The 26,869-nt window shown below is 39.9% G+C and overlaps 1 protein-coding gene across 3 annotated transcripts in view; it reads left to right on the forward strand.

Moving 5' to 3' along the window:
• Nucleotides 1-26,869, forward strand: part of nhsl2 (NHS like 2) — a 134,404-nt gene that overhangs the window by 59,881 nt on the left and 47,654 nt on the right. The window contains exon 1 of one of the 3 annotated variants that reach the window (XM_023346610.1): nucleotides 10,788-10,938. The exons of the other annotated variants lie outside the window; for them this stretch is intronic. Coding sequence (XP_023202378.1) covers nucleotides 10,914-10,938 — 25 coding nt within the window. The 5' untranslated portion in view covers nucleotides 10,788-10,913. Of the gene's footprint in view, nucleotides 1-10,787; nucleotides 10,939-26,869 lie in introns of those variants that run through there. 3 annotated transcript variants of the gene reach the window in all.

Consider the following 26,869-nt stretch of genomic DNA (forward strand, 5'->3'; position numbering starts at 1 on the left):
GAAAAGAGTTATTTCTGGTCTTACACTATCCATAGATAATAAATCCTGTAGATTTAATTGGACTTCTTCACTCTCTAAACTTTCTGATTCTAGTCATGCTGACTGATCTATGTATTTTTCTGGGCAATGTCTGGCTATGTGTCCTTCCTTCCCACAACACCAACATCCTAAATCATTTTGTTTGAAATTATTTTGTCTGTAATTATTTTGTCTGTAGTTTGCTCTTCCCATTCTCCCTCTCTGTCCTCTGGGGTTTTGACTTCTACCCCTGAAGCTTCCTCTGCCTCTCCTTTCTTGATAAAATATTTGCTCCTCATCTTGGAAAAAGGCTCCTGAAACCTTTTTCTTTTCTTTTGAGACCTTTTCTGCGTGTATAGCATGGTTAATGTATTCGTCTAAAGTACCAGTGCCCAATCCTATGTAATGTTTAGCTACCCACGCTCTAATCGCATCTTTTGACCCTGCATGTAATGCATTTTTTAGCTGTTGCTTATATGGACCATTTTCATCATTATTTTCCACTAACCCACTGTGTGTTTTAAATACTTTTGTCATTCTCAGGCTATATTCATCAAACGATTCTTCCTCCTTCTGTTTGACTCTACTTATCTCAGTGTAGTTTGCTCTGCGTTGATATCTTTGAACTGTCCTTGCTGCTAAAGCATTAACTCTGTTTGTTAATTCATTACTATTGTGTGCAAGAACTTGAGGAGGGTTCCCTGCTAACAATGGGGTCCAGTCTCCTCGAACATGATGCCAGTCACTGCCTAGAGCAGTCATCCAAGCCTGTTGAACCTCATTTCCATTTAAATGATAAGATTCACGTATGTTATTCATGTCTTCAACAAAGCGGTTCACATCCTCTTTAAGAGGTGTGATCCCTTCTAGCGCCTTTTTTATATCCTCCAGGGTCCACGTTCTATATACTAGAATCGTGGGCGCTGCTCCATCTTCTCCTGCATTCGGATTTGCTACTTGAATCATAGGATAAAGGCCAGTTGTGTGTGGCTGATTATTTGGCTCTTCTGAAGGGCAACAAGGAGGAGGGCGATTAGGCTCAGTGGGAGCTGTAGCTCCCTGCACTAAAGCTTCCCCCCAATTCTTAGACCATTTAAAGTTTACTTTTTGTGATCTAGTGATAGGTCCCTCACTACCTTTCTCTTCATATTGTGGTGGTGAAGGCAAGTCGGGGTATAGTTTTGTATTTTGTACTATTTGTTTCTCCCCTTCTGTTTTGTTATTTTGATATCTGTTAACTTCAGCTACTTCCCCTCCCCCTCCTGCTGCGTGCTGCTCCGCTGCCTGCCTTTTCACACCTCTAGGCCCCGTCTCATCATCCTCCCGTCTATAAAACAGCAGGTTTTTTGATCTCTTTTCCCCCGCTTCTCTGTTTTGTGCTAATTCTAACCAAAATTTTACATCCTCATAGCCTTCTTTACGCATTTTCTTTTGGTTTGAATTTGCTTTTTGTTTTATTTTATCTTGCAGTACTGTTAGTTTTTGTGAGTTTAGACGGCCGTCAAAGTTATAGTTTGTTATCCATTTATCTAAATGTTTTATTTTATGCGGATCCCGATCTTCAACATATTTCCAGTCATTTGATTTTAAACTGGCTGTCGGCTTAGTTTTACTGATACTCTTCCCCATTTTTTTTTTTTTTTTTTATAAAAAATCTGCGTTTTTATAAAATTTGGTCCAGTTTTTCGACTCCTAGGGAATCCTAATAACTGGAGATCTTTCCAGTAGGCCAGCAATTAAAAATACCTGTAGTGGTAACCCCCGCTTCAACTCTTTCGAGTGGGAGGTTCTTACCTCTGCATCCAAGACAGGTTTGCTGGTTACAACCCTACTGCTTTATATGAGATAAAACACCAAGTGGTATTTATATCTCCAAGCACACACACAAGCACACGTTTTGTTGCGGAATTTAAGCGCCTGCTTCACCGGACTCCGCCATCCGTTCCAATTACAATTTTAGTGCCTGATTGAAAGAATTTTATTGTTGATTAAATTTTTATTATTTTAATTTGACATTTCCTAATCCACGAAATTTTACAGCAGGTTTATACTAGGCTCCGTGCGCCTTTTCCACGAAATTTTTACGTAAGGACTTCGGACGCCCTTCACGGATTCAGTGTCCTATTTTTACCTGTTAGAGTCTAGAATTTACAGGGTTTTCTAATTCGCGCAATGACCCTCAGTCATTCGCCACACTTTTAAACAAGAATCCACTCACCCCCGTTGTCTTTCGCTGGAGCACCGTCAACCGTCAGATCCCAGCAGGCAGGTCGAGAGCCAGCCCTTGAACAGGACCTCATAAGCTTCCACTAGGAAACTTGCCGTGCGCACGGTCTTGCACTGGAGTCGACCAGACCCGCCGGAATCCCTCCGGTGTATTGGCGACCGGCAATCGAAGGACCAAAATAATGTCAGGTCTAAATACCTATTAGAGACAATTTAAACAAACACAAGAAAGACAAAGAGAGTTAGATTCTTGTATACTCGCGAGGAGAGCAGACAGAGAGATGTTTCCAGTTACAAATCTCCAAACTACTCTGGAAACACATCTCCCGCTCCCTCTATTTTATTGCTTTTTTAGGGGACCCTCTTACACTGGGCGCTTGCAGCTTCTAAAAGGGAGGGACAAAACAATTTATCACATGGCTGCAGCGCTAATGACCTTTACTATTTAGACATATGTTATCTACAATCTAAATCCTTCTTGCTTCAGTCGGGTACCAGACACAGGCCGACGTTGAGTAAAACAAGTTGTATATCACACAGGAAAGCAGAGTTTATTGCTGGGCAATAAACTCTGTTGTCTCCGCTATCTCCCAGGCTTTGCTGATGGCATCTTCAAGGAAGTCACAGGAAGGAATCATAATTATTCAACACACAGAGACATTACTTAGAATAGAGGAAAAAGAGAAAAAGCATATATTTAAACTTTATCTAAATGTTACTACAAGGCTACATGATACAACGAATATTTGATAATTACTAAAAATACAATTTATCCAACATATACTTCGTATCCATTCCTCTTTTAATCTTTTTCCTAACCGCCGTCACTCATTTATTCAAACTTACACTTAAATCTCTCCTTTTGTGCTCCTCTTTTCCACCGTACAGCTTCACACGTCATTTTCTTTCCCCACAGCCATCCAGTGGCTTTCCTTTCCGTTTCCTACTTCTGTCCATTCTTCCCCTTTATCAAGTCTTCATTTTCACCCATATGTCGCCTGTGCATCTTTGCTGTTTTCCAGTCTCAAAGCAAATAATCAATCCCTCATCATTATGGATTATGAACCGTCTCAGGGTCCGCTGTTCCACCCATTTCAGCATTTTCCCATTGTGGATCCCTCCCTCCATTCATGCACTCGCACTGGGAAGCCTCCACTCATTCTGTACCTGCATATGGAACGGCACTTTTCCATCAAGACCGTTACTAAATACATCCGTCTTCTGATTTTGTCGCCTCTCTGTCCATAAACTCTGTTTTAGTTTCCAGACTTGTGTAGCTTTTCGGCTTCTCGTTTTAGCCGTCCAGCTCACTGTTGCTTTATCCATTGTTTCCACAATCCCACTGTGTTTGTTGTGAAGGATAGTAACCCCGTCCATTTGCCACTCGCCAGCCTCTGGCATGCGGGTTTCGCTTTGTCTTGGTTGCCAGATTTTGAGTGTAGTAGGTCAATTGGTCGTTTTCTTCTTGGCGTGTGACCAGACCGTGAAGGCGTGTGTGTGTAATTGATACGCTTCCGATTCACTGTTACTGCAAAGCTCGCTCTCTCTGTGGGTTGTGAGTCCTAAGGCTTCACACGTTCTTAGATGCACTGCCACATTCTGCAGCGTCGTCCATGCTTGAGTGTGTGTACGGATGAGGGCGTGCGTGCGTGTGTGTGTGAGATTGCCCATCTTGCACGGCTGGACAGCATCATTGGCGAGCTCTTTAATTATTTCAAAAGGCGAGGGGTTCCTCCGAGAGTGGCGAAGAGAGGAAAAATGCCAGATAAAACATTTTTTGGGAGATCTGGAAGGTCAGACATATTGAAGGACTAAGAGAAGGAAGGTGTTGCAATAAGAGAATTGCATCAATTTACTCCCCGTTTCCTCCCAAAGCTAAGGCTGTTTCCCTATTGTAGCGCATTCGTGCAGAATGTATGTAAGCTTTAACCCAAAGTGACAGCCGCCCATCTGTTTGACCTTGGCTCTAATCAGCATCTGAAGCTCATTTGCTCGCCTCAGACAGCAGGAAACAACCACATCACCGTCACTCAGTGCTGCACTACAAATGCGGCCGCATGATTTAGTGCCATGCCGACGACAGAGCGGAGGACGAGAGGCGAATCTGAGGTTTTCGGACTCAGCGGAAAAATGACATCTCTTGCTTTTCAGGTGAAGAGCTTCCCGACACCTTGTGTGTGATACACGCTTGGAAATACCTGTCATGCTGAAAAAGAAGTGGTTTATATGGGCATAAAAATCTGGCATAAAGTAATTCTCTTGTCTTGTAGCAATAACCTTGACAGCGTTGTTGTAAAATGGGATTTGGATGAAGTGTCTGCCAGATGCTGTTGGAAATAATTGTGGTTCTTTTAAAGGGCCAGTATCATGTTTTCTAGGCACATAGTGCCATTTTATGGCACAATCAAGTGACTATGTCTCTTTGAGTTGTTATAGAAATGTTACTTATATCAAATATGACCTAATAGAAATTTTACTTTCTGATTTAATGCCTTGAAAATGGGCCTTTGTCTCTAACCCTTTCATGCATAGTGGTCACTACAGTGGACAGCTATCTAAAAGCCATTTTCTTGTGCTTCCTGTGCACACAGACCACTGAAGTGGACACTAATGCATCATAAAATATACCATCAACTACTGGCCATCAGCTGCAAATGCAAGAAATTATTTTTGTTAAATACAATATGGCTGACAGACAAAAAAGCATGAGAACCGTCCCGGTCCCTCCTTCTACTGTAGACGACTCTTGCAAGTAAAAAAAATATTGTGACATCAGATAACCCCTAAGGAACAATACTACTGATGTATTTTTCAAATAACAACTTTGTATTTGGACAAAATTACAATTCATCACATAAAAAAAAAATATATATATATTTTTACAAAAAAAATGTTCCTACCTTTTTTTATGCCTTAAGAAAAAAAATTTTAAAAATGGAAAAAAAATTCTGACACAAAGGATCATAATTCATGCATGAAAGGGTTAAGAAGTTCCTGCTCTTTCTGAAACTCTGCCTTCAGGAAGTCATCACAACATGGCTCCTCATTTTTACCAACATTTCACTGAGAAGGAGCTCATATATGGAGCTCAGCAGAGTCCCATCAGGTGTTTGCTAATTGCTGCTGGCTAGTCTGAAGGAGCCAAGTGGGGGAGTCATAGGGGAGGAGAGTTCTGTGAGGCGAAAGCTCAGAAACTGCAGCTCGAAGGCGGAGCTAGCTCCACCCAGGCGTTTTGCACAGCTGAACGGTTGCCATGAGAGATTAAAGGATTTCTCAGACATGTGTGAAAGAATCACGGCAACACTCCAGGTGTGTTTTTGATGAAGGAATAACATCATAACATGATGTAAAACTCAAAAAAGTCGATTTTACATGATATTGCCGTTTTAACAGTCAGCCAGAACTGTAACCTCGTTTCACCAGTTTGTAGCTCTAAGGTTTAAGTTTAAACTACTCTTTATTTGTTGGCTTTTTGCAACCCTAACCCACTTAGCGTCAGAATACCACACTGTAGCGATATTACTGGTGAATTCTGCAGTGACTATGTGAGCTGAGAGAAATCCACATTTGTCTTTGTCATGTTTGATCCCAATGCGCTCTGTGACCTTCAGCATCTTTGGAGCGGTTCGTCTGTGTCAGGCTGAAAATTGCTTCGGCATGTAAAGTATTAACTGGTGACACTTGGAGTGTATTAGCCAACGAGTACTTCATACCAAAATGCATTTCAAACATCATTAATTGGAATTTATCGTGACAACAATAAATCTCATCTCATCGTGATATGAAATGTATCACAGTAAATTATACAATAATTGATATTTTTGTGGTATATTGTTCAGCTCCAGTCTCTCATCATGGAATTTCTGCACTTTATTAAGTATGAAAATGAACCATCTTCCCTGTTTTGTGTCTCCAGTGGCTATAGTGTCATTCTTCCTACTAAATTAGTCATCAAAGCCGTCAACCAAATCACAAAGCAACCTCAGGCGATCTGGATAACATTTCACTACAGTCATCACTGCGCAAAACATTTTATTGAAGTGCTTTTACAGTTTGGACCGCTTGTAAAAGATGCTGATGTCTGTCAGTCAGCGCGCGCGTGTGTGTGTGTGTGTGGAAGAGAACATTTGTTTTACTTCTACATATCCATCCTCCAGCTTTTTAAATTAAAGGACTGAGAAAAGAACGTTGACTGTCTGTCCTCTTGCTAGTATTACCTGCATCTCAACATTGCATAAGCAACATAACAGCAGCTGCGTTTCCGGTGCAAATATGGACAAGTACTAGTCTATATGCTGCTAACGTTAAAAACACATTTTTGCAATTGCTGTGCGCAATTCTATTGTGAACTGGAGTCTGCCAGAGAGTCAGGATTGCTCTGAGTTAGCAATGCTGGTGGTGAGACTATCAATGTAGAACGTGCTCTCCCTCACATATCTATCACACTTTTCTCATACACATCAATTTATCTTACAATACACACACACACACAGAAAACTGATAGACAGACAGTTTCTGTACACTATCATACCTAAAATATTTTTAGCAGGGATGATCTTCCCTAGAAGCTCAAGCTGAACCTCTTCATTCAGATATTTTCGAATGGATAGATGATGTCATATTCAGCCTCCTGCAGCAAAGGCGGGAAGGTGGGAGAGAGGGTTGTGTAGATGGAAATGATGATGACGATGACGACGATGTGGACCAAGAATTAGGAAATGGTCCACATAAACCATGAGAGAAACAGAGAAAGAGAGAAAAAAGAAAGAGGAAGAGGAATTAGAAGTGGGATTGGGGGGCTGGAATGGGAAGAGATCGGAAACGGAGCCGTGGGAACGTGTGCTGTGGAGGGTCCGCTGTTGCCATGGTAACCGTACAGGTGTTAAAGCGGGTCAGCTGATTTCCCGGTCGGCGCTTCGCCAGCAGCCGGCGAAGCTGCGTGCGAGTGTGAATGCTTTCAGATTGTTCATTCATTAACAGCAGAGAGAGAGAGAGTGTGTGTGTGTGTGGGTGGGGGCGTGTGTGTGTGTGTGTGTTGCCTACCGATGTGTCCGCAGTCTGGTGGGTGTGTCGCACTTTGTTTCCTGTGGGAATACCTTGCTTTTATTGGAATGGCAGCGTCCAGCGCGCTACAAACGACAAATTCTTTCCTTCTGCTTTGACTCTTTTGAATCTCTCGGACCATAAGACGCAAGAAAAAAAACAAAACAAACAAAACATTCCTCAAAGCTCAATGTCAGAAAAGCAGCCAAGATTGGTACCAAGTCTCCATAACAACCATTAGATCATGTCTACATGTCAACCAGTCGTGTGGGAGGCACGCCAAGAAAAAGCCTTTTCTCTCCAATGATCATGAATGTAAACATGTGAGTGTACTTAGCTATACTTGTAAGTGTTTTTGTGTTTATTACGTAATAAATGATAGGTGTGTGTGTGTATTTACATTACACCTGACTTAGAGTAACAGAAAATGTTTTAAAGCAAATTCAGACAATCATTCAGACAGTTTCATTTCACTATTAATAGACCAACAGTCTTAATCCATGTCCAGAAATGTTAATCTAATTAAACTAATAATAATTTTAATTCAATATGGCAATCGGTAAAAAGTTTTCCGTCTAAGAAAGTCCAGCTGATTGTGATCAACCCGCTCATTATGCAGCAACCCTATGAATTCAATGAAAGATAATTTGGAGACTGCATAACATGGTAAAAATAAACTCTGTTAGAAAAACTACACAGTTATTAAAGATAGTAGATGAAGAGTCTAAGAAATGTACAAGTGAAAACACTGCAAAAACACAACATCTTACCATGTAATTTTGGTGTAGTTTGTAGTGCAAATGTCTTAGTACACTTAAAACAAGACAAAACTAACTTACAAGTAACTTTTTTCAAGCTGTAGGAACTTGTTTTAAGTAAACAATTATTTAATATTGATGAGAAAGCACTTATAACAAGATATTTCCCCCATGTTATAAGTGAAATAGTTAAAGAATTGTTTACTGAAAACAAGCTCCAATATCTTGCTGAAAAGTTGCTTATATGTTAGTTTTGTCTTATTTCAAGTGTACTAAGATATTGCCCTAGAAAATAGACAAAAAATACTTGGTAAGATTTTGTGTTTTTGCAGTTTTAGGATCAAATGAAAATTGTACATGATGTAGTTTTGTATATTTGTGCAAAAAGAGACTTTCTGAAAGCATATGATCTGGTGCAGTCACTGGGAGGAAGGAGCTATGATAACGCTCCTTTGTGCATTTAGGATGCAGCAGCCTATCAGCAAAGAAGTATTAGCAAGAGTAATGTTTTGTTGTTACAAGAGTTCTCCTATCTTTGTCTACCTGCACTGACTTTATCTTAGGACTCTTATTTTTCTTACACCTTTATTTTTGTCTCGGAGTTCCTTCTTTCTCTAAAGGGAATTGCTGCAAGTTCCAATCCTTAGAAATGTCTGCGCTTATTTTTGCTGGGTCACAGCAATAACAGCAGAGCAGGTGACAGACCTCGAGGAGAAAACACGAAATATATTTCTGTCTGGACGAACATGCAACAACCCACGGATCGCTAGAACAACAAAGACGTTTTGTCGTAATGGCTAAAACAAAAATCCCTTAGACCTGCTATGACATCATTAACCTTCGCTGATTAAAAGGATACCAACCACTGAGCTCCTGTCCTCCTCCAATACTGGCATTGTTCTGCATTGCTGTGCTTCAGACACAGTTTCCTTGGAGCCAGCGAGTTGCAGACGCAGACTCATTGGTTGCTGTGCAGCTGCAGTGGAGATCTGAGTGCCTTTGCTGCTGGGGAACAAATACTGATTTCTTGCTCGTATCAATAGTTAACACCCACAAAGTGGTACTGTTGCACGGATTTTTGTGTGTGCATACAGAAAAAGTGCCTGATTGCCAGTCACCGCTGTCGTTTTCAGGAAGCTGATGTCAAGGAGAGGAAGGAAAAGAACAAAGTTGGTGACAATAGCTATGTTGGGTCAAAACTCCCCCCAAAAAACAAAGAAACTGAAAGCGTTTGGGTTTAGAGATTGACAACATTTACCGTGCTAATGTTGTAGTACTGAATACATTCACAAACATAATAATTCCCTGCTTGTATGAATTGTCTGCTGTATTTTGTTAGTAACACTTTCAAGTGAAACGTTAGATCTACCGAGCAGCGGAGGAGCTAACGCCAAGACAGGCCACAGCTATTGGTGACCTGGAACAGATCCTGCAGGAGCTGAGAGAGTTCTGAAAAGAAACCAAAGAAAGTATAAGAATGCTGAGATATAAAGCACAGTACAAAGACATCTGTCACACAGACACCAATAAATAAAGAAGACTTTCTTTAAAGAATGAACTAGTTGTAGGTGGCTTCAAGTACCTGAAACTGTCAGATTAGTAACGTTTTGTGGTTGTAACTTCAGATTGCTGGTTCAAGAACTGTGACCACATTCATTACTTCCTGCGGCTCTGACAACCTCTCAACATAGTTTTGGTTTTAGTCTTTAGTTTTGCTGCAAAAACACAGGTCTTTGAACAGGAAAATTAAACATGCACAAAGATTCGTTTATATTCTGCTAATGTAAAAAAAAAAAAAACAACAACACACAATTGTGTGATTCCATTAAATAAGAAAATAAATTAAAATCAGGAGAGAATAAGCTTGTTCACGCGACAAGTCATTATAAATCATGGCTGAGATGTAAAAGGTTATTTCATAATGAAATAATTTCTCCTATGATGGCGCTAGCGGCCATGATAGGAGAGACGACAGGCTCTTTATACGTCTATGATGCGTTTTGGGGAAATTGTACTTGATAGCTTTCCAGAAGAGCTTTGGATTCAAAAAAAGACAAATAACTCTATGAACTGTGTGACGCTGTGAGAGGCCTGGTGGAGCCAGCTGCATTTTGTCTGGAGAAAATTGCAAACTAAGAAGAAGACTACTTTCTGTCATCTTCTTCGTGGTTTTCGCCAGTAGTAACATCCTGGTTGACTTGTGTGATGCGGGGGAAAAAAGTGTTTCCATTACATTTCTGCGAAATACATTTATTTCTATACAGCTGAAAATCGGCCTCAAAAACCTTTTTTATCGAAAAACTTTTTTTTTTTCCTAAATTGTCGTGTGACCGGTTAAGCAAATTTATCTTCGTAATTTCAATTTACTCAATTCCACAGTTAATGGAAAACGCAGCTATTTTTTTTCTATCAGTCTCGGTTTACTGAGGTCTATTTTACATCTTTTTTAAATATATATATATATATATATATATATATATATAAAATAACAATTATGTTTCCATACTGGTACAGCTGAAAGGAAATGAGGAGAGGGAAAAAGTCATGTGGAGTTAGATATGTGGGGGGGGGGACAACATATGAGTTAAAGCGCTGCAGCCACCACCAAGAGTTTCCTCCCTTTCTCTTTTCACACTGCTAGTAAAAACAAGCTGCTGTCCCCGGTCTCCGCTCGGTCTTTTCCCGCCTCTCTCTCTCTCTCTCACCGGCCCCGCTGACACTCCGGCTGCCCAGGGCCTCCAGTGAGTCACTGGGTTTACTTCAGCAGGCAGCGCGCCTCTCTTCCTCCTCTTTTCCTCTCGCCCTCCTTCCTCGTTTCTAACATGGATGTAAGCGAGCTGCTCCCAGAAGGAATTTAGGAACTCGAACATGGACTTTTTATGGGCCAGAGCGGGTAAGAGGCATCAGGAATGCTTTAACAGACACGTAGAAGAAGTTGGTGCCGGGAGCAGAGTTACTCTGACACGATGGGTTCAGCTTCTTGTTGAGATTAGCAAAGCTCAGGAATGTTCTCCTTGGTGGTAGTGAGGTTAGCATGGATGTGTATTATTTCTTTTGAGGTGTTTTGGTTTTGTTATTTTTTCTGGATGTCATTGGGGGGGATAAATAGAAAGGAAGCTGCTGTTTGTCATGTCAATAAATCACAGACAACTGGTTAAACAGAAATGCAAAGCAGAGTTTATTTTATTTTAAGGAGTAATATATTATGTAACCTAGAATTGCTTTATATTATCTGTCTTTGTTAAGACATTGCTATATTCTAATGATATGAATGGTTTCAAATTGAACATTCATGTGAAATCTACACTGACATGTGCTACTTATTCGGAAAAAAAAACCCCTTCAGCTTAAAAGTTTAATTGCTTAATTTATTTAGAAGTAAGTTACTTAAATTTGATTTATTTGATGCATTTAATAAGAAAGTGTCTTTGGAGTAGAGAAAGCAAATAGTTTTTGTCAAATTGTTGAACCTTTCTAGCTGTTTTGACACTTTTTTAAAAAAAAAAAACAATATTTACAGAAAATTCAAAAGAAAAATGGAATGGATAGCAAGTATTACTTTGCTGACATTTGATTACTGCTTACATTGTTATGTTGTTTCTTTAGCATTCATTTATGACTATTTTAAGCTAAAGTGTGGAATCGCCTGCTTTATTTAGCAATAGCTCTCGAATGCTTACTGCTAAGATTTTTACCTTTTTTCTCTTTTTTTTGTTACCTCTCCCGGGGGTCTTTTCTGGGCTCTAGTGTCCCTTATATGACAGTAGGCTGACAGGAAAGGGGGAAGGAGAGGGGGGAAGACATGCAGCAAATATCGTTGGGTCCTGGAGTCGAACCCGCGCCGGCCGCATCAAGGACTCAAGGCCTCCAAACATGGGTCGCGCTATCCCCTACGCCACCACGGCACGCCCTTCTCTTTCTTTCTAATGCAAGAATGAAAAGCAGATATTAGTTGGTAAAGTAGTTTTTCCATCTCCTCTTCCATTTCCTCCTCCTTGGCTAAACTTGGCAAGTTAGACTAGCAGCAATAAGCCTGTTACCTAGCTAGCTTGGCTAACTAGCTAGCTTGTTGTTACTTGCCTAGCAAACAAACAAGCCATTAGCAGCTAGCATATGGCTCTCTAGTAAATTAGATAACTAGATAGTCAGAGATTTTATAGTTTTGGTTCCCTGCATTTCGTTTATACATGTTTGTCGTGATATAGGTCTTAAATTTCATTCAAAATGGTCTTCCATCCATCCATCCATCCATCCATCCATCCATTTTCTGTTCACCCTTTGTCCCTAATGGGGTCTTCAAAGTCTTAATTCTGAGTTGGTGAAGCCTGCATAAACCCTAAGCACATCAGCATTTCTTTCTCATAAATGGAAAGGAGAGAATGCTCATGGTAGCAGTAAGTTATAGGAGCTCTTGTGTAGCCGTTCTATTTAGAAGTTATGCTTCATACTGTAAAATATAAACAAAGGGTGAAGGAGACGTCCATATTTTGTCTAGCCCCACTTATCCTTGCAAGGGGTTGGTGCCTATCTGTACCTGTTATTGAGTAGGAGGCGCACAACCAGTATTTCACAGAGCGACACAGAGACACAAACAGGAGACATAAACACACACGCCCACACACTCATATCCAAGGGCAATTTAGAGAAATGCAAATCGCCCATTCTCTCCATGCAATACGCACCTGGGGAGAATATGCAAAGTTCATGTAGGAAGACACCAGGCTGGAATTTGAATGAAGGACCTTCTTGCTGCAAGGTGACAGCGATGCCAGCTGTACATCCCCGAAAGTAGACGGGTAGATGGTTTTCAGAACTAGGTTGAAATCCTTCCAAATTTTAAATTGACTCGTTTGGGAGTTGTACATGTAATAAGGAAAACTAAATCGCTTGGGTTAAATGATGTCTAGCCTTAGATTTGATGTTGTCATGTCTAAATGAAGGTTTGATAGCTTTAGTAACATTTTACTGTTATGTACACGTCACCTATGCTTTTGGCAAAGCCAAAGCTATCAGCCAGTTTCATTTCATTATTACAACAGGACACAGTATTCATACTCTAGTCCCATATTACTCAAACCTAATTCAAAGCCTCAAATCTAATCCATTGGTTGATTTTAACCACTTAGACAAAATCTCCAGTGTGTTACGAAATTTGCTCGAGTCTTAATGAGATAACCGCCAAGGGATATTAGTAGAGAGACAACCATACATAGACAATCTTGCAACTACCATGCATGATTTTGAACATTGAAATACCTAAAGAAAAGCTAAGCATGTGGAGAACCTTTAACCTGGAGACATTTGGATGTTTCCCCCTTTTTGTGAGTAAACTGGTAGCTTTTCATGAGGAAACGTAAATACATCACTTCCAACATGCAAACCTTGCTTATAGTATATGAAAGGTGTGACAACTAGACTGTAGATGCTATGAATTCACTGGTAAACATTTTCATCTGAGAGGATGTTCTAAAAATTGTAGCTCGCATTGATTCATCTGATATACACACAGTGTTTCAAACACATGAAAGATATCATGATTTATTTGGTAATTTTATTCAAAACGAACGTCAACATTATAAAAAATCATGAAGCCAGTAATGTTGCATTGTCTGAAACCTTCTCTCAGAACCGATTAGTAGTTGGGTTTATATTGACCATATAATTGTGCAATTTGACATTTCAAAAATAAATTTGCTTAACAGAAGAAAAAAAAAATCAATATAAAACTAACTTGTTTTTTGATTAAAGTTTTTGGTTTTGCTAGGATGAGTTTTTTTTCCCCCTTGGGCCGTATTGAAATTGGCTTATTTTGTAAAAGTGCAATGGAAACACGTTTTTTGCATCCTAATAGTCACGCAATCAACAATTGGATGTTACCACTGGCGCAACCCACGAAGAAGAAGATGACAGGAAGTAGTTGGCGGATAATGCAGTGGTTTGCTTTTTAATGATTCATTGCGTGAACAAACCTGTTCACGTGTGATTTCCATTACGTTTCTTATTTAAGGAAAACAACGCGATAGCGAAATTGTATTTTTTCTACGTCATCAGAAATATTGGCAAAGTTTTGCGTACATTTGTAATGGAATTACAGCCAGTGCGTCGTCTCCTTTGAAAGGATCTTCGTCTAATCCACTCTGTGAAACTCTTCGTGTTTGGCCCTTTAAGTCGCTGCTTGGTCAGTGAAGGTTTCCTGTTCAGACTGGCGTACAAAACACACCGGGTTGCTCATGTTGCTGAGAGTGCGTTCTGATTGTGGTTTGGAAACAGTTTTGTGCTCAGTTACAGTGGTTACCATAGCGCTACTTTGATTATATGTAACACACACACTCACACGCACGCACGCGGTTAGTATTTTCATCTTCAACATTTTACACTCAAGTGTGGAAGAATGAGCCACAACACACACAGTCACAGTCATATGCTAGCAGCGCTCACACTCAGTATTTCACATGGCCATATTCAGTTACACAAAGAGCACACACACACACACACACACACGCACACACACACACACACACACCTACACACACACACACCTACACACACACACACGCGCGCGCGTATACATACTCCACCCATTATCCCACGCCGCAAAGTCTTTTGCCCATTAGCTCTTCTGCACAATTTAATATGAAAATGAAGGGAGACGAAATCAAGCCTCATTAAATTTTTATGCTGATGAGTTGCTAAATGTGGCGACGTGATTGTCAGAGCAGCCGGTTCAGATGGACGGAGTTGACAGCTTTGAAGGGAAGGGGAGTGAAAGCAGACAAAGAGAGATTAAAGACGCATGCGGCTAATATGTGACTTCATCATTTTTGTCACAAAGGGAGCAACTTTGATGGATCACTGAGGTTGAATGACAAACAGGTACTGATGGAGGCATTGCATTAATCTTCATTTGCATCCAAACAAAACTGTGAAACATACACTGAGTAGAAGTAATAAATATGAAAGCCTCTGAGAATTGGCCAAACTTCCATTAGCTTGTTAAACTTCAACTACATCTTACTGTGAAAGCCTTGAGAGTCTCTTCATTTGGACCTAACCCTTGATTTTCTGCATTCACTCCTGGAGATAGACACACCTGTACTTATTGAGGATTATTAGCCACACTAACAAACATTTATGTAGGTTTACATCTCAAGAGGACAATAAGGTGCTCTTGTATAGGAACTCCAAACGTATCATGACAAATATTTAATTGTACATTATAATAGTTTCATTTATTAGGAGCCCCATTAGTTTCCACCAACATGGTTACTAATTTTCCTGTGGTCCAACTGATAAAACAAAAATACTCATACCACTTGATAGGACCATTTTGACGTTAAATATCTCACAAAATTAGTCAGACATCAAATTATACAAATTACACACATGAAGCTAGATTTTAAAAAATAAGATTTAATAAAAATAAGATTTTAACAGTTTTTTTTTTTTTAAAGAAAGTGTGCTTTTTAAATTGTTTAGGCAATTTATTCCATCCCTGAATTACTCTGTTTACAAAGTAATAATAGTACTTCTGTATTGAGTTCAAGTTATAATCCCATATTTTTCCAGGCTGAGATTTGTTTCCAGCCCACTTGTATATTTTTTACATCCAAGTTTTCTTTCATTTAATCAATTTCAATGTTTTTTTTTCATATATCCAAAATTCCATTAAAAACCAATTAAAACAAAGACAACAGTTTAGGGGACAACATTCACTTAAAACAACCACTTGGTTTTACCAACACCCACATCAAACCTTAGTGGTGCCTTACAGTTCAGTAGTGCAGGAACGTATGCAGTCATGGCTAAATAATGTCCCAGCATTGTTTTTCAAAACAATTTGATCTCTTGCTAAACATGGCTGCAGTTTTTTATGTTTACACGTTAAAAATTACTTTGGCACTACAACTCAAAAACCCCAAAATTATATTTTGCTAGTCTCATACAGATTATTGTAAGTATATTCCTACATATGGCACAATTTAATTTCGTGTTGCACAATGCAGGCACTGATGAAGATTTACTCCTGCATGTATGTTGTGAGTTTTGAGGGGCTCCAACTGACGGCAGCACGACCTATTCCTCGATTTATTCAGCTGATAATAGTTTGAGCTTCCATTCCCATGTTTTCTTGTGGTGTTTATCTTAAAATAAAGTGGTGTCAAAAATGTCACTAGAAACTCTGGAGTTTTACGCATGTGGCTAATAAAATGTTAGTTGGTTTCCTTATTAAATGTGACCACCTTTGGAAAAAAAGTAGTGCTCTGCTCCAGTTATGCAAAAACCTTGTGCAAAATGTAGCTTTTCCAGTTTTCCCAATACATTGTCAATCAAACTGTAAAGAATCAGGGCTAAGCAACCAGTTTTCTTTCCTGATTTTCAAATAATCAGTAATAAAGCAAGCTCTACTTGTTTGGTATTTCTTTTTAGAAATCCAGAAATAAGGACTAAAGCCTGTAAAAATCCTGCTTTTATTCAGAACTGAAATAGGCAGCATAGAAACCCAAGTATTTTTATTACATTCCATTTAAATGGTAAAAAGAATTGTCATAATGTTGCAAACCAAGCTAATAATCATCACCACTTGTTTATTTTAACTTTAGTTTTACTTGGTAGTCCGATCAGAGATGGTCTGAAGTAAAAAAAAACAGCAGCTTTAGATTAAGTCTTCATAAAACAATACAATAGAAAGAGCAGGCGATTTGTTCCGAGGCAACAAGGTGACAGTCTGCAGATGCAATAAATTTTCCACTGAAGGCGTAATGTGCAAACGGCAAGGCCAACATCTCTAGAGAAAGCCCCTCAAACCACAGAACATTTGTGCTGCTCTGCAGAGTCTGGAATGCTAACATTATGCTACTGTATGGATTTAAATCTAAAGCAAATTCCTGCCTTAATGATGGCGCTGACCTTTAAACTACTTTTTCTGAAGCATTTTAATTGCATATAGGGTTACAAAACAGAGGGGAAAAACTGTAGAGATCTAGCTTCTCAGTGTTTTTACATTCACAATTTCATCACCAGTTTGTTTTGAACTGTGTGTTAGGATGTAATTAAAGTCTCAGTTCAGCAAAGCAGAAGAAAAATGGACACATTGAGTCTTAATGTTAATCATTTTGATGTGTGTAGAAATTCAACAAACTTTGAATCTTGCAGATTCTTGTATTTCCTTATGCTGAGTTTAAAATGTCACGTAAAATTCAAGACTATAAGGAGAACACTAAACCCTGCACTATGTAGGATTCATCAAAGCCTTTTAAAGTTAAAAATCAAGGAAGGTGGATGGGAAAAAAAACAGCATTAATGGATCAGAGTAATTCAAAGCTTCATATCTTGATAACCAAACTTAAAATTGAAAGAAGCTAAAAACTGTCATCATGTTAAAGTGAAAGTGACTTGCCAAGCTTGCCAATTTGCCATTAGCTCATTAGATAATCATGAAGTACCATTGAAATTTGTTGGAGCTATCTGTCCGGTGAGTGAAAGGAGAACAGGAAACATATGGAGTGCCGTTTCCTTTGAATTTTCCTCTGAGACAATGGCTGCTGTGTTGGAAAGTTGAACTAATAAGGCAGCACACCCCTTCAAGTCCAGAGGGTGTTTAGATTTAGTTATTGTCTGGAGGTCTGCACAGCATCAAGGGAAGGAAAGCACAAACGTGCTGCTACACTGACGCTTAGTTCTGACTACAAACTGGGCAGCGTTATGGATGTGTTGCAGTGGGAGCTGGTGTCGGTCACCTTGCACCACTGGAGTTTGCTCTGAAATTGGGGTTATATCTGTCCACAAAGGGACGGCAGCGAGCATGCCAGGACAAATTGGAGGGCTTGACGGATGGTGATGTAGGATCTCTGGAGGTTGTAGTCTGTTCTGGCAAATGAGGGAAACTGTCAAAATGCTGCTTGGTACTTTTCTGTTCACTTTAGTCAAGAGAAATTAAAAAAGTGGCCACAAAAGAAATGACTGGATATGGATACTTTGTTTATTGATAAAGGATTATCAGGTCAAGTCACTCACTGGATGGTCATTGTTGTTTAGGATTTTTAATAAAGACTGGGCAGGCATTTGAGAATGAAAAAGGTCTAAATCACTTTTGATTCTGTTATGCAGAAGCATTGAAATGTGTATGTTCTTGTACTTTCCCAGTTTTGTGTAATTGTTTGGCAATTATCCCAACACAGCCAATAAAGTGCATCAATTCAACATACATTGAATCAGTCGAGATAAAAACAACAAAACAATCCCCCAGCAATGGAGCTGAGATCACGCCTCTTACATAGCTTAGCATTGCGCGTCTCAGGAGGGCCGAAATAAAAGCAGTAGCTCTGTTTGACAGTCGTTGCTATTTGCAGCATTAAATATTCAAAGCATAACAAGTGTTGCAAAGCGTGAAACGTTAAAGCGACATCATGTTTTGTGGCTGTGCTGAGCAAAAGCTACCCAGTAAGTACGATATGGCAGCTTGTTTGTTGCATGAAGGGGTTTGTGAGTAACTTGTCTCGCTGTGGGTTTCGGCAGAGGCAGGATCTGTGGGGAAACATCGACCCCCTCCTTTTCCTGCTCCTGTCTTTTGAATCTTTGATTTTGAAACTTGCAGCACGAGATTTCGCAGACGTGTTTCACCGGGATGGGAGTCGACAACGGTCCGGTGTGTTTTGTGCATCCACAGAGGAGAGCATGCACCCTCTGTGTCCAGGTGTACTCATCAGCTGGGACATGTGTATTACTGTAAGGGTCAGTGTGGGGGTGTTCGTGTGTGTGTGTGCGTGTGTGTGTGTGTGCGTGTGTGTGTGTGTGAGGTACAGTGATAAAGGAAGATTGATGGCGTACAGCAGGACGACTGCGCAATCACCTTACCTGATGGGGTTCAGCAGTATCACAGAGGGGGGAACCTTGATAAAGGAAACAGCGGTGGTTTGGGAGGCGAACTTGCCAAAGGCCTCGACCTTGACAGAGCTGTGACATCATTTCCTGTCTGATTGCCGCAGTCTTTTCCTCCAGGGTGATGAAAGGGCACACAGATCTACACCGCAACCCCCTATTTTTTCAGGTGCAAAAACAGAAGCGCACACAAGCCATGGACAAACTTCCCAACCTCTGCCAGACGATGCTGAGTCAGCTCTGTGGGTGCGGCCCGGTGATGGCCGCATTGTGTTTGCGCGTTATCAATCACAGTGATAGATAATCGGTGTCTGTGTGTGTGTTGTCGTGCGCGCGGCGTCTGCGCGGAGCTTGAAGTTGAATTTACAGCTGCAGCAGGAAAAGCGACACGCGGTCCGTCACAGCGGGACAGATGGGAGCCGGTGAAGTGGGCTGAATTTACAGCCGAGCGTTCTGACCGAGTCTGCAAATAGAAAACAAAGACGAGACAAATTCCTGGCTTCATATGCAAAATCCCAGAGAGAGAATGAGAACTTGTTTCCTTCCCTTGCAGCTTCGTTGCTATCCGGTCAATTATGACGAACGCACTGCTCATTTTGATGTTGCAGCATTCTGTGGCACAAATGTTTGGGGTCGGTTGACTGTGGCTTAATAATAAGACTGCAAAACATCCAGCATAGAAAAAGCGATGTGAGAACGCACAATATAAAGTTGTGCTAATCAACTTATTATAATCTAAATAGAGGCATAGATAGTTTATCTGGTTGAGGAAATAAATAAAGTAGGGCGCAGAAGTTAATGAAATGTTGCTCCTTTTTTGATGTCACACATTATGACAACCTACTGAGCATAGCAGATGAAGGAAGGAGATTTTGTCAGAACTATGGCATATTTTTCCTTTTTTTCAATTCACTAATTACAAAACAAATATCACTTGCTAGCAAACAGAGGTGTTGACGTACAAAATAGCTAATTAAACAAACAGCAACAACGACAAAAAATGAACAAAAGATTAAAAAAAGAGGGTACAAATTAAGAAATGGAAGTGCAATTAACATTTGTGGATTCGGATTTTTTTTCTTTTCATCTTGACAGTCATTTTCTGAGTTATTATTTTCCTGAAATTTTTAACATGCCAGGTGCAGCGTATGGTAATAATAGGTGCCATGTTTTTTTAAATTTTATTTATTCAAATGTGATGTTTTTGCCAAGACTGAAAATCCGTTTCTGTGCTTGGTAATTTGTTTAGGGTTATCAGAGTGGCTCCCCCTGCCTGAACAAGCTACTCATTGAAACTGTCCCAATGTGTTCTGTGCAGCACCGTAACCCAGCTTTCAGATCTGTGAAGCCGAACCCGCCGATCAGTCGGGCTGCCGGTGACCTCATCTCACCCCGAGCGAACTCCCACGAGTCTCCGAGGGGAGAAAGAGTTTTAGAGGGGATAGGAAAGGGATTTTTGTGGTGTGGAGATAAGTGGGAATACAGATAACTCTGGCATGTGGGTCGGGCGGCTCGAATCCCAGAATTAAAGACGCTCAAACGCAGCCAGAGGTGCCGCTGCTGAGAATGAGTGACATCAAAGATTAAGGATCTTGCTCCGGGAGACGACTTTAAACTTGAAGGTCTGACAGCATGAAATCATCTCCTTATGGCTGGGGGGAATAAAGGGGGGTGCGTTGCCATGACAAGCAGTTCTCCGTATTAGATCTGTTTAAGTTTTAGACATTCGGTTTCCTCCTAATATATTAGCAAGCTAAAGCAGTCTGGGTTTTTCTGACGTGACAGTCCTGTTGAATTTGCCTACTAAGTTGACTATTTTAACTAAAAATAATTAATTGATTTATTACATGTCAAAACTGTTTAATGGCTTCTGTCTGTTAGAGATTTCCTCTAATAAGTGGAATTTTATCAAATGCTGAAGCAGCAAATTAATTGTTGGGATAGAAATGACCTGGCACTGTCTTACATGTTAGCATGTGAACTAGCCCCAACAATTAGCAGGAAGCTAAAACTGTAAGTTTTACATTAATTTGCAACCTAGACAAAAAAAAAAAGTATTTAGAATTGAGAATAATTCAGCTTTTATTGCTGGTTTTCACGAAAATCTAACCTTTAAGTTGAGTACATTTGTAAAGTTTGAGGAAAGAAATTAACATAAAAAAAAGTATTATTTTTTGACCAATTTAATAGTGTCGCATTTATTACTTCAACTATTCTATCAATGTACTTGCTCCGTTTCAACATCCCTGGCATTCAAACGCTACTCTGCAAGTTGTTTTGGGAATCTGTAGGTTTCTCTAAGGTTTTTCATGCCGCTTTGCGTCTTTACAGTACGACAAAAGTTCAAGTTCTTAGAGCCATTCTTAGAAATGGGTAACAGAAGGGACCATGCTAGTTTATCAGCCAGTTGTTTGGGAGGCATATCAAGAAAAAAAATCTTAATTTAGAGTAAATATATTAAGTTTGCTCTAGAGAAACTTTCACTGTGTTCTGGCCAGAAGAGATCGAGGTTGAGTTTCTCACGTCCAGGTTGGTCTGACGTGAAACAAAGGATGAATGCAAGCTAAAGCATTCTGGGTTTGCTTTAGCACAGTGGGGGATCGGTTTCTGATCCGAAGTCTCTGGGAACTTTGCTGGGTCGCTTGCCTCATGAACTCTGAAGTGGACTCTACCAGAAAACTCTTTGGATCTTTCAGGAGGATATGAGCCAAAATATTTGGTCAAATCAATGCAGAAATGGTTCAGGAAACACAAAGTCAACCATGACTACTGTCGCATTCCCCAGAGTCCCTTTTTAGTTCTCCTTTTCAGGGAGAACTCATAAGGAAAGGACTCTAGATGATCCAGAGTCATGCACCTTTTAATAGTTTTGTCAGCCTAAACAAAACACAAATAAACAAAAAACAAGAGTAAACATAAACAGAGCTTTAGTACGATATCACTGCTAATAAAGGTGACATTCTACAGAGCTAAATAACTTCTATTTTACTGTCATTCCTGCACTTTATATTTTATATTTAGATTTATATTCATATTTTATACTGTATTTTAGTTTATTCTGGAGTAACCTCACAACATTGGAAGCTCAAAACATCGTCCTGAGCCGTATGCAACGAAATTTTGTTCTGCATACACCCTGTGCATGCAAAATGACAATAAAGTCAGTCTAAGTCTAAGTCTAAGTCTACTTCACTGTAGGCTCATAACAAAAGGCTCTTCTAAACAGCCTCACACAATGCATGGGAACCGTTTACCCAGAACTTCTGGGTTTCAGGAAGGCTTTAATTGTCTTTGGCTGAAATAGTGGGTGAAGCATGAGGAAAGAAAATAAATAGGCTTGAAACTTAAAAAATTATGTAGCTTTATGTTATTAAAGCTAAAGTTTAATCAGTAATAATTTTGTAACAAATTTATGTCAGATCATGATTTCTTGGTTAATGTCAAGTTGTCATAACGAAGACATTTTGGACAATGTCAACTTTGTATTAAAAGTGTCACGATTTACCGAATGACACTTTATGACAACAGTCATAAATATTCATGAAGACTCACTCATGTTCATGACAGGTGTAATATTTATGACGTTGTCATGACGGTCTGATTCACAACCCGTCAAATAAAGTGTTACCGAAATTTATATATAAAAAACCTTCTGAATCAGTAGTTAGGAAAGAAGTACATTGTTTTGTAGAAACTCCAAGTAACTCCCAAGTTTGACAACATGCCCAAATCCAGAAAGTCTCTCAGCACACAGAGGCTGAAAGACCAAAAGAATAAAAGAGAGAAACTTTGAAGTCATTTATTCAGCCCTCTTATCATCTGCTCAGGTCATCAAAATGTCTCCAGAGTGGAGATTTAATTTTCAAATACATCACTGATAACAGAAAAGTTAATTTTAAACGTTTTACCCGCAGCAACAACTTCCACACCAAAGAGTGCTGTTGTCGGCACAACCTAGTGTCACTAGTTTATAACCACTGGAAGAGCTTTTATTTTTGTTAGTTTTAACGGTCACCAAATGATTATTTGGTTCATATCTACTAGATAGTGGAGCACAGTGGTGCAGTTGGTAGCACTGTTGCCTTGCAATAAGAAGGTTCTGGGTTCGATTCCCAGCCCGGGGTCTTTCTGCATGGAGTTTGCATGTTCTCCCTTAATTGGTCTCTCTAAATTCTCCCTAGAAGAAGAAGATTACTTTATTCATCCCAGCAGGGAAATTATTTCGCAGTTACAGCAAGAATTTTTTATACACAGATTAACACACACACAACAGGCAGGCAGCCAGCACCATTTTTGAAGGAGGACATGCGGCAAAGGTCGTCGGGACCGGGAGTCGAACCCGCGACGTCCGCGGGTCTAAGGCCTCCAAATGTGGGGCGTCCTAACCCCCTGCGCCACCACAGCACGCCCCTAGGTGTGAGTGTGTGTGTGTGTGCATGGTTGTTTGTCCTGTCTGTCTCTGTGTTGCCCTGCAACAGACTGGCGACCTGTGACCCCGCCTCTCACCCGGAACGCTAGCTGGAGATAGGCACCAGCACCACCTGACCCCATTATGGACAAGGGTGTTAGAAAATGGATGGATGGCTCTACAAGATATGTTAACTTCCTCATTATAACTGAAACATTTTTATGTAATCACAGTAAAATGATGGACAAAATGTGACATCAGATGCCAGTTTAAGTTGGGAATGTCACATTATGGTACATCGCTCATCAATCAGCTCATTTCTGTTAAAGATCATCGTTCCAGTGATGCTGAGACTAACGGTGACACGATATTGAAATGTTTTTGTTGTTTAAAAAAAAGTTAAACTTCCAGATTCAAAATAAAATATTTATCTTTTTTCTTAATTTTGACAAAATTATATGACAATTAACATATGTCGATGTTAATTTGTTAGTTACCTTTATTTAACTATTGAGAGACCTGGCGAAGGACGAAACGTTACTGCAGATATCAAAACCCAATTAAAATACAACTTAGATATTAAATGAAGGAAAATAACAAAGAGAAAACACACCCATGCAAGTAAAAAGAACTGATATTTTCTTTGTTATTAATCCTTTTTCAGGCTGCTGGTTGCAACAGTCAAGCAAACAAAATCTCTCTTGTTCAGCTTTTGAACTCAAAATAAAACTTCGACACACTCAGTCACACCCCGGTTAGTCTGACATGTCACTTAGGGAATCAGCAGAAACACTTAGTCACAAGTACAGGTGTGCGTTTGTGTGCGATTCCCTGCAGATTTTGGCTGTATCCATGGTAACAAGGGCACAGCATTTAAAATAATGACTATTAATTCTAAAAATACTAGTTATTCCCCCTTTTTTTAGCAGGATTTGGTGGTGAATTAAGCTCCTTTGCGTGTCCGGCTAACCGTCTCAGTCAACGTGACAGAAATGTCTGTGTCAGTAAATTAGCATAAAATAGGATCTTTGTTCCTGCTGGGAAACACTGCTGAACGCATCCAGCAAATACACAAACACTCTTCTTGCCACGCCAGAGAAACTTTTAATCTCCAGCAGACAAACACACACACACACTCCGTCTTCCATAACTCGACCTGAATCCGCACCTCGTCTCCCAAGTAACGTGACGCGTGCCTAAGGAAATGAATGGCAGACGTGGCGAGTGAAGGAAGGAAGAGACGGCCAAACAGAAGGAAGAGTTGTGAGGAAATGAGGCGAGGGATAGCAAAGGATGGGAGAAAGCAATTTAAAGAGACAGGAAGTGGAGGAAGAGACGAGGCAAACAGGGTGGAATGAGGTGCAAGTCACTATAAATTTAATCCGAGAATTAAATACCACGCATGGCGCTGTGTCTGTGTACGGCGAGGGAAGGGACGCATGTTTAACGTGTGCAGAACTTTCTGTTCTTAAGGTTTCACGATATGTGTCAGTTGTGCCTTTTGTTTGGGTTTCATGAGCAATGAAACATGGTGCTTATTTCTGAGTTTTAAGGAAAAACTATGTGCAAGATCACATTGATATGATAGGTTGTTTCCTCACTAAGTTAAGTATATTAGATAAATTTGGTTGCTATAGGAACATAAAAATTGGAATAGATATTTTTTAAAAAACAACAAATTATTTATGAAGTCTCCGTTAATAATAAGATTTAGCATTTTTCTCAGAAACTGAATATTTGAGTAGCTCATGCAGTGTTCTTCCCCTTGCTTTTTTTTTGTTTTACACAAAGCAGCCTGTTGAGGGCAGCACTGAGCTGTGTAAAGTAAACCACAGCCTGCACAGCACTACACATACTCTGAAATCTGCTCTGTAGGAATTACAATGGAACAAAATGAGACCTACCAGTGGTGAGCTCTAAGCTACTAATATAGCACCTCGCGTAGCTGAGAAGTGTCTCTGAGACATACAGCAGTCTTTGAGTTGCCTTGAGACAAAATGTTGCTGCTCTTTGTCCATGAAATTGCCAAAGTTTGTCTGTGAGAAAACAGTGTGAAGCTTTCATTCACCCCCCAAACAGAGCTCAAAGTGAGCTGCTTTACCTGTTTTGTTTATTTAAAATTCAACATTGTTCACTTCAAAGCTCTCAAACATGTTTGTCCATATACATTTGTACTATATTATCAGATATTTCTGGGATGTTTTTTTTTCCAGTAACCTCCTCTGACTTTAAAGGGGCAGTGTCATCCCCTCTTTTTAGCGTTACATCATGTTATAATGTTATTCCCTCATCAAAAACACCTGGAGTGTTGCCTTGATTCTTTCATGCATTTTTGAGAAATCCTTTAATCTCACCTGGCAACCAGTCAGCTGTTCAAAACGGCTAGGTGGACTTAGCTCCGCCTTCAAGGTGCATCTCCTCCTAGAAGCTTCCAAACTTCTGCCTCACCTTCCCCCAGAACTCTCCCCACTCAGCTCCTTCAAACTAGCCAGCAGCAATTAGCAAACACCTGGTAGAACTGCGCAGTTTAATATATGAGCTACTTCTCTGGTAAACATGTTGTTAAATAGAGGAGATGACTTCCTCTGTCATCTCTATATAGATGACTTCCTTAAGGCAGAGTTTCAGAAAGATTAGGAGTTTTTAAAGAGACAGAGGCCCGATTTCAAGGTGTTAAGTCAGAAGGTAGCATTTCTTAAAGTCAAATTTGACATATATAGCATTTTTATAACAACTGAAGGTAACATAGTTAATTGATAATGTTATGAAATGACACTATATACCTGAAAAACTCACAATTCTGGCCATTTAACAATATAAGATAGCAATTTTTTTTATCATTAGTAGAGAACTGATACCTGATGCTTCAAAATCTGCTGCAGTGATTATATCTCGAATATTTGTCTATCACAGATCTTGTTTGGCACATGCTCAGTAGTTTGTCTCATCTTGTTCCATCATAACAGGAACCATCTTGATTTTTCTACTTGCGTCTCCTTTTTGCAGCCCTTGGATTCACAGCCCCTTAATTGCTTTTTTAGCCGGCAGGCTTACTCGGTTTCCGTGGCATCGTGGGCCAACAAGTCGAGTCATGAAAAGCGAGGAGCGATGGCGCTTTACAGATCAACCGGTGTGACTCACGCTCAGAGGCGTCCAAAGGCCACGGTGTGCTATCTTAGCTTCCCTAAAGCCGTAACAAGTTTGTCGTTTCCAGACGTAGGTGCAGTAATTTGGCTAATTACTGAAGCCTGGGGCAAGGCTGATTAAATCCAGGTTTTTAATACGAGTTCAGTTTTGATTTTAAGTGTTTGGGTAAATTACAATTCCCTTATTGCCAACCATTTAGAAGTTGACATTTCTTCATACTCAACAGCTCAATTATTTAGCCCTCAACGTAATACATTTTGGCTCATCAGGTAGCGTAGCAGCTATTAAGCTGATAGCATTGCACAGAGCCTTATTATCTACTCTGACCTTTGGCGTGGCTTGGTCATAATGAGGCGACTTTTCAAACCTGGTTTCTTGAGATAACAACACC

Source organism: Xiphophorus maculatus, chromosome 14, assembly GCF_002775205.1.
Source record: "Xiphophorus maculatus strain JP 163 A chromosome 14, X_maculatus-5.0-male, whole genome shotgun sequence".
Taxonomy (NCBI): Eukaryota; Metazoa; Chordata; class Actinopteri; order Cyprinodontiformes; family Poeciliidae; genus Xiphophorus; species Xiphophorus maculatus.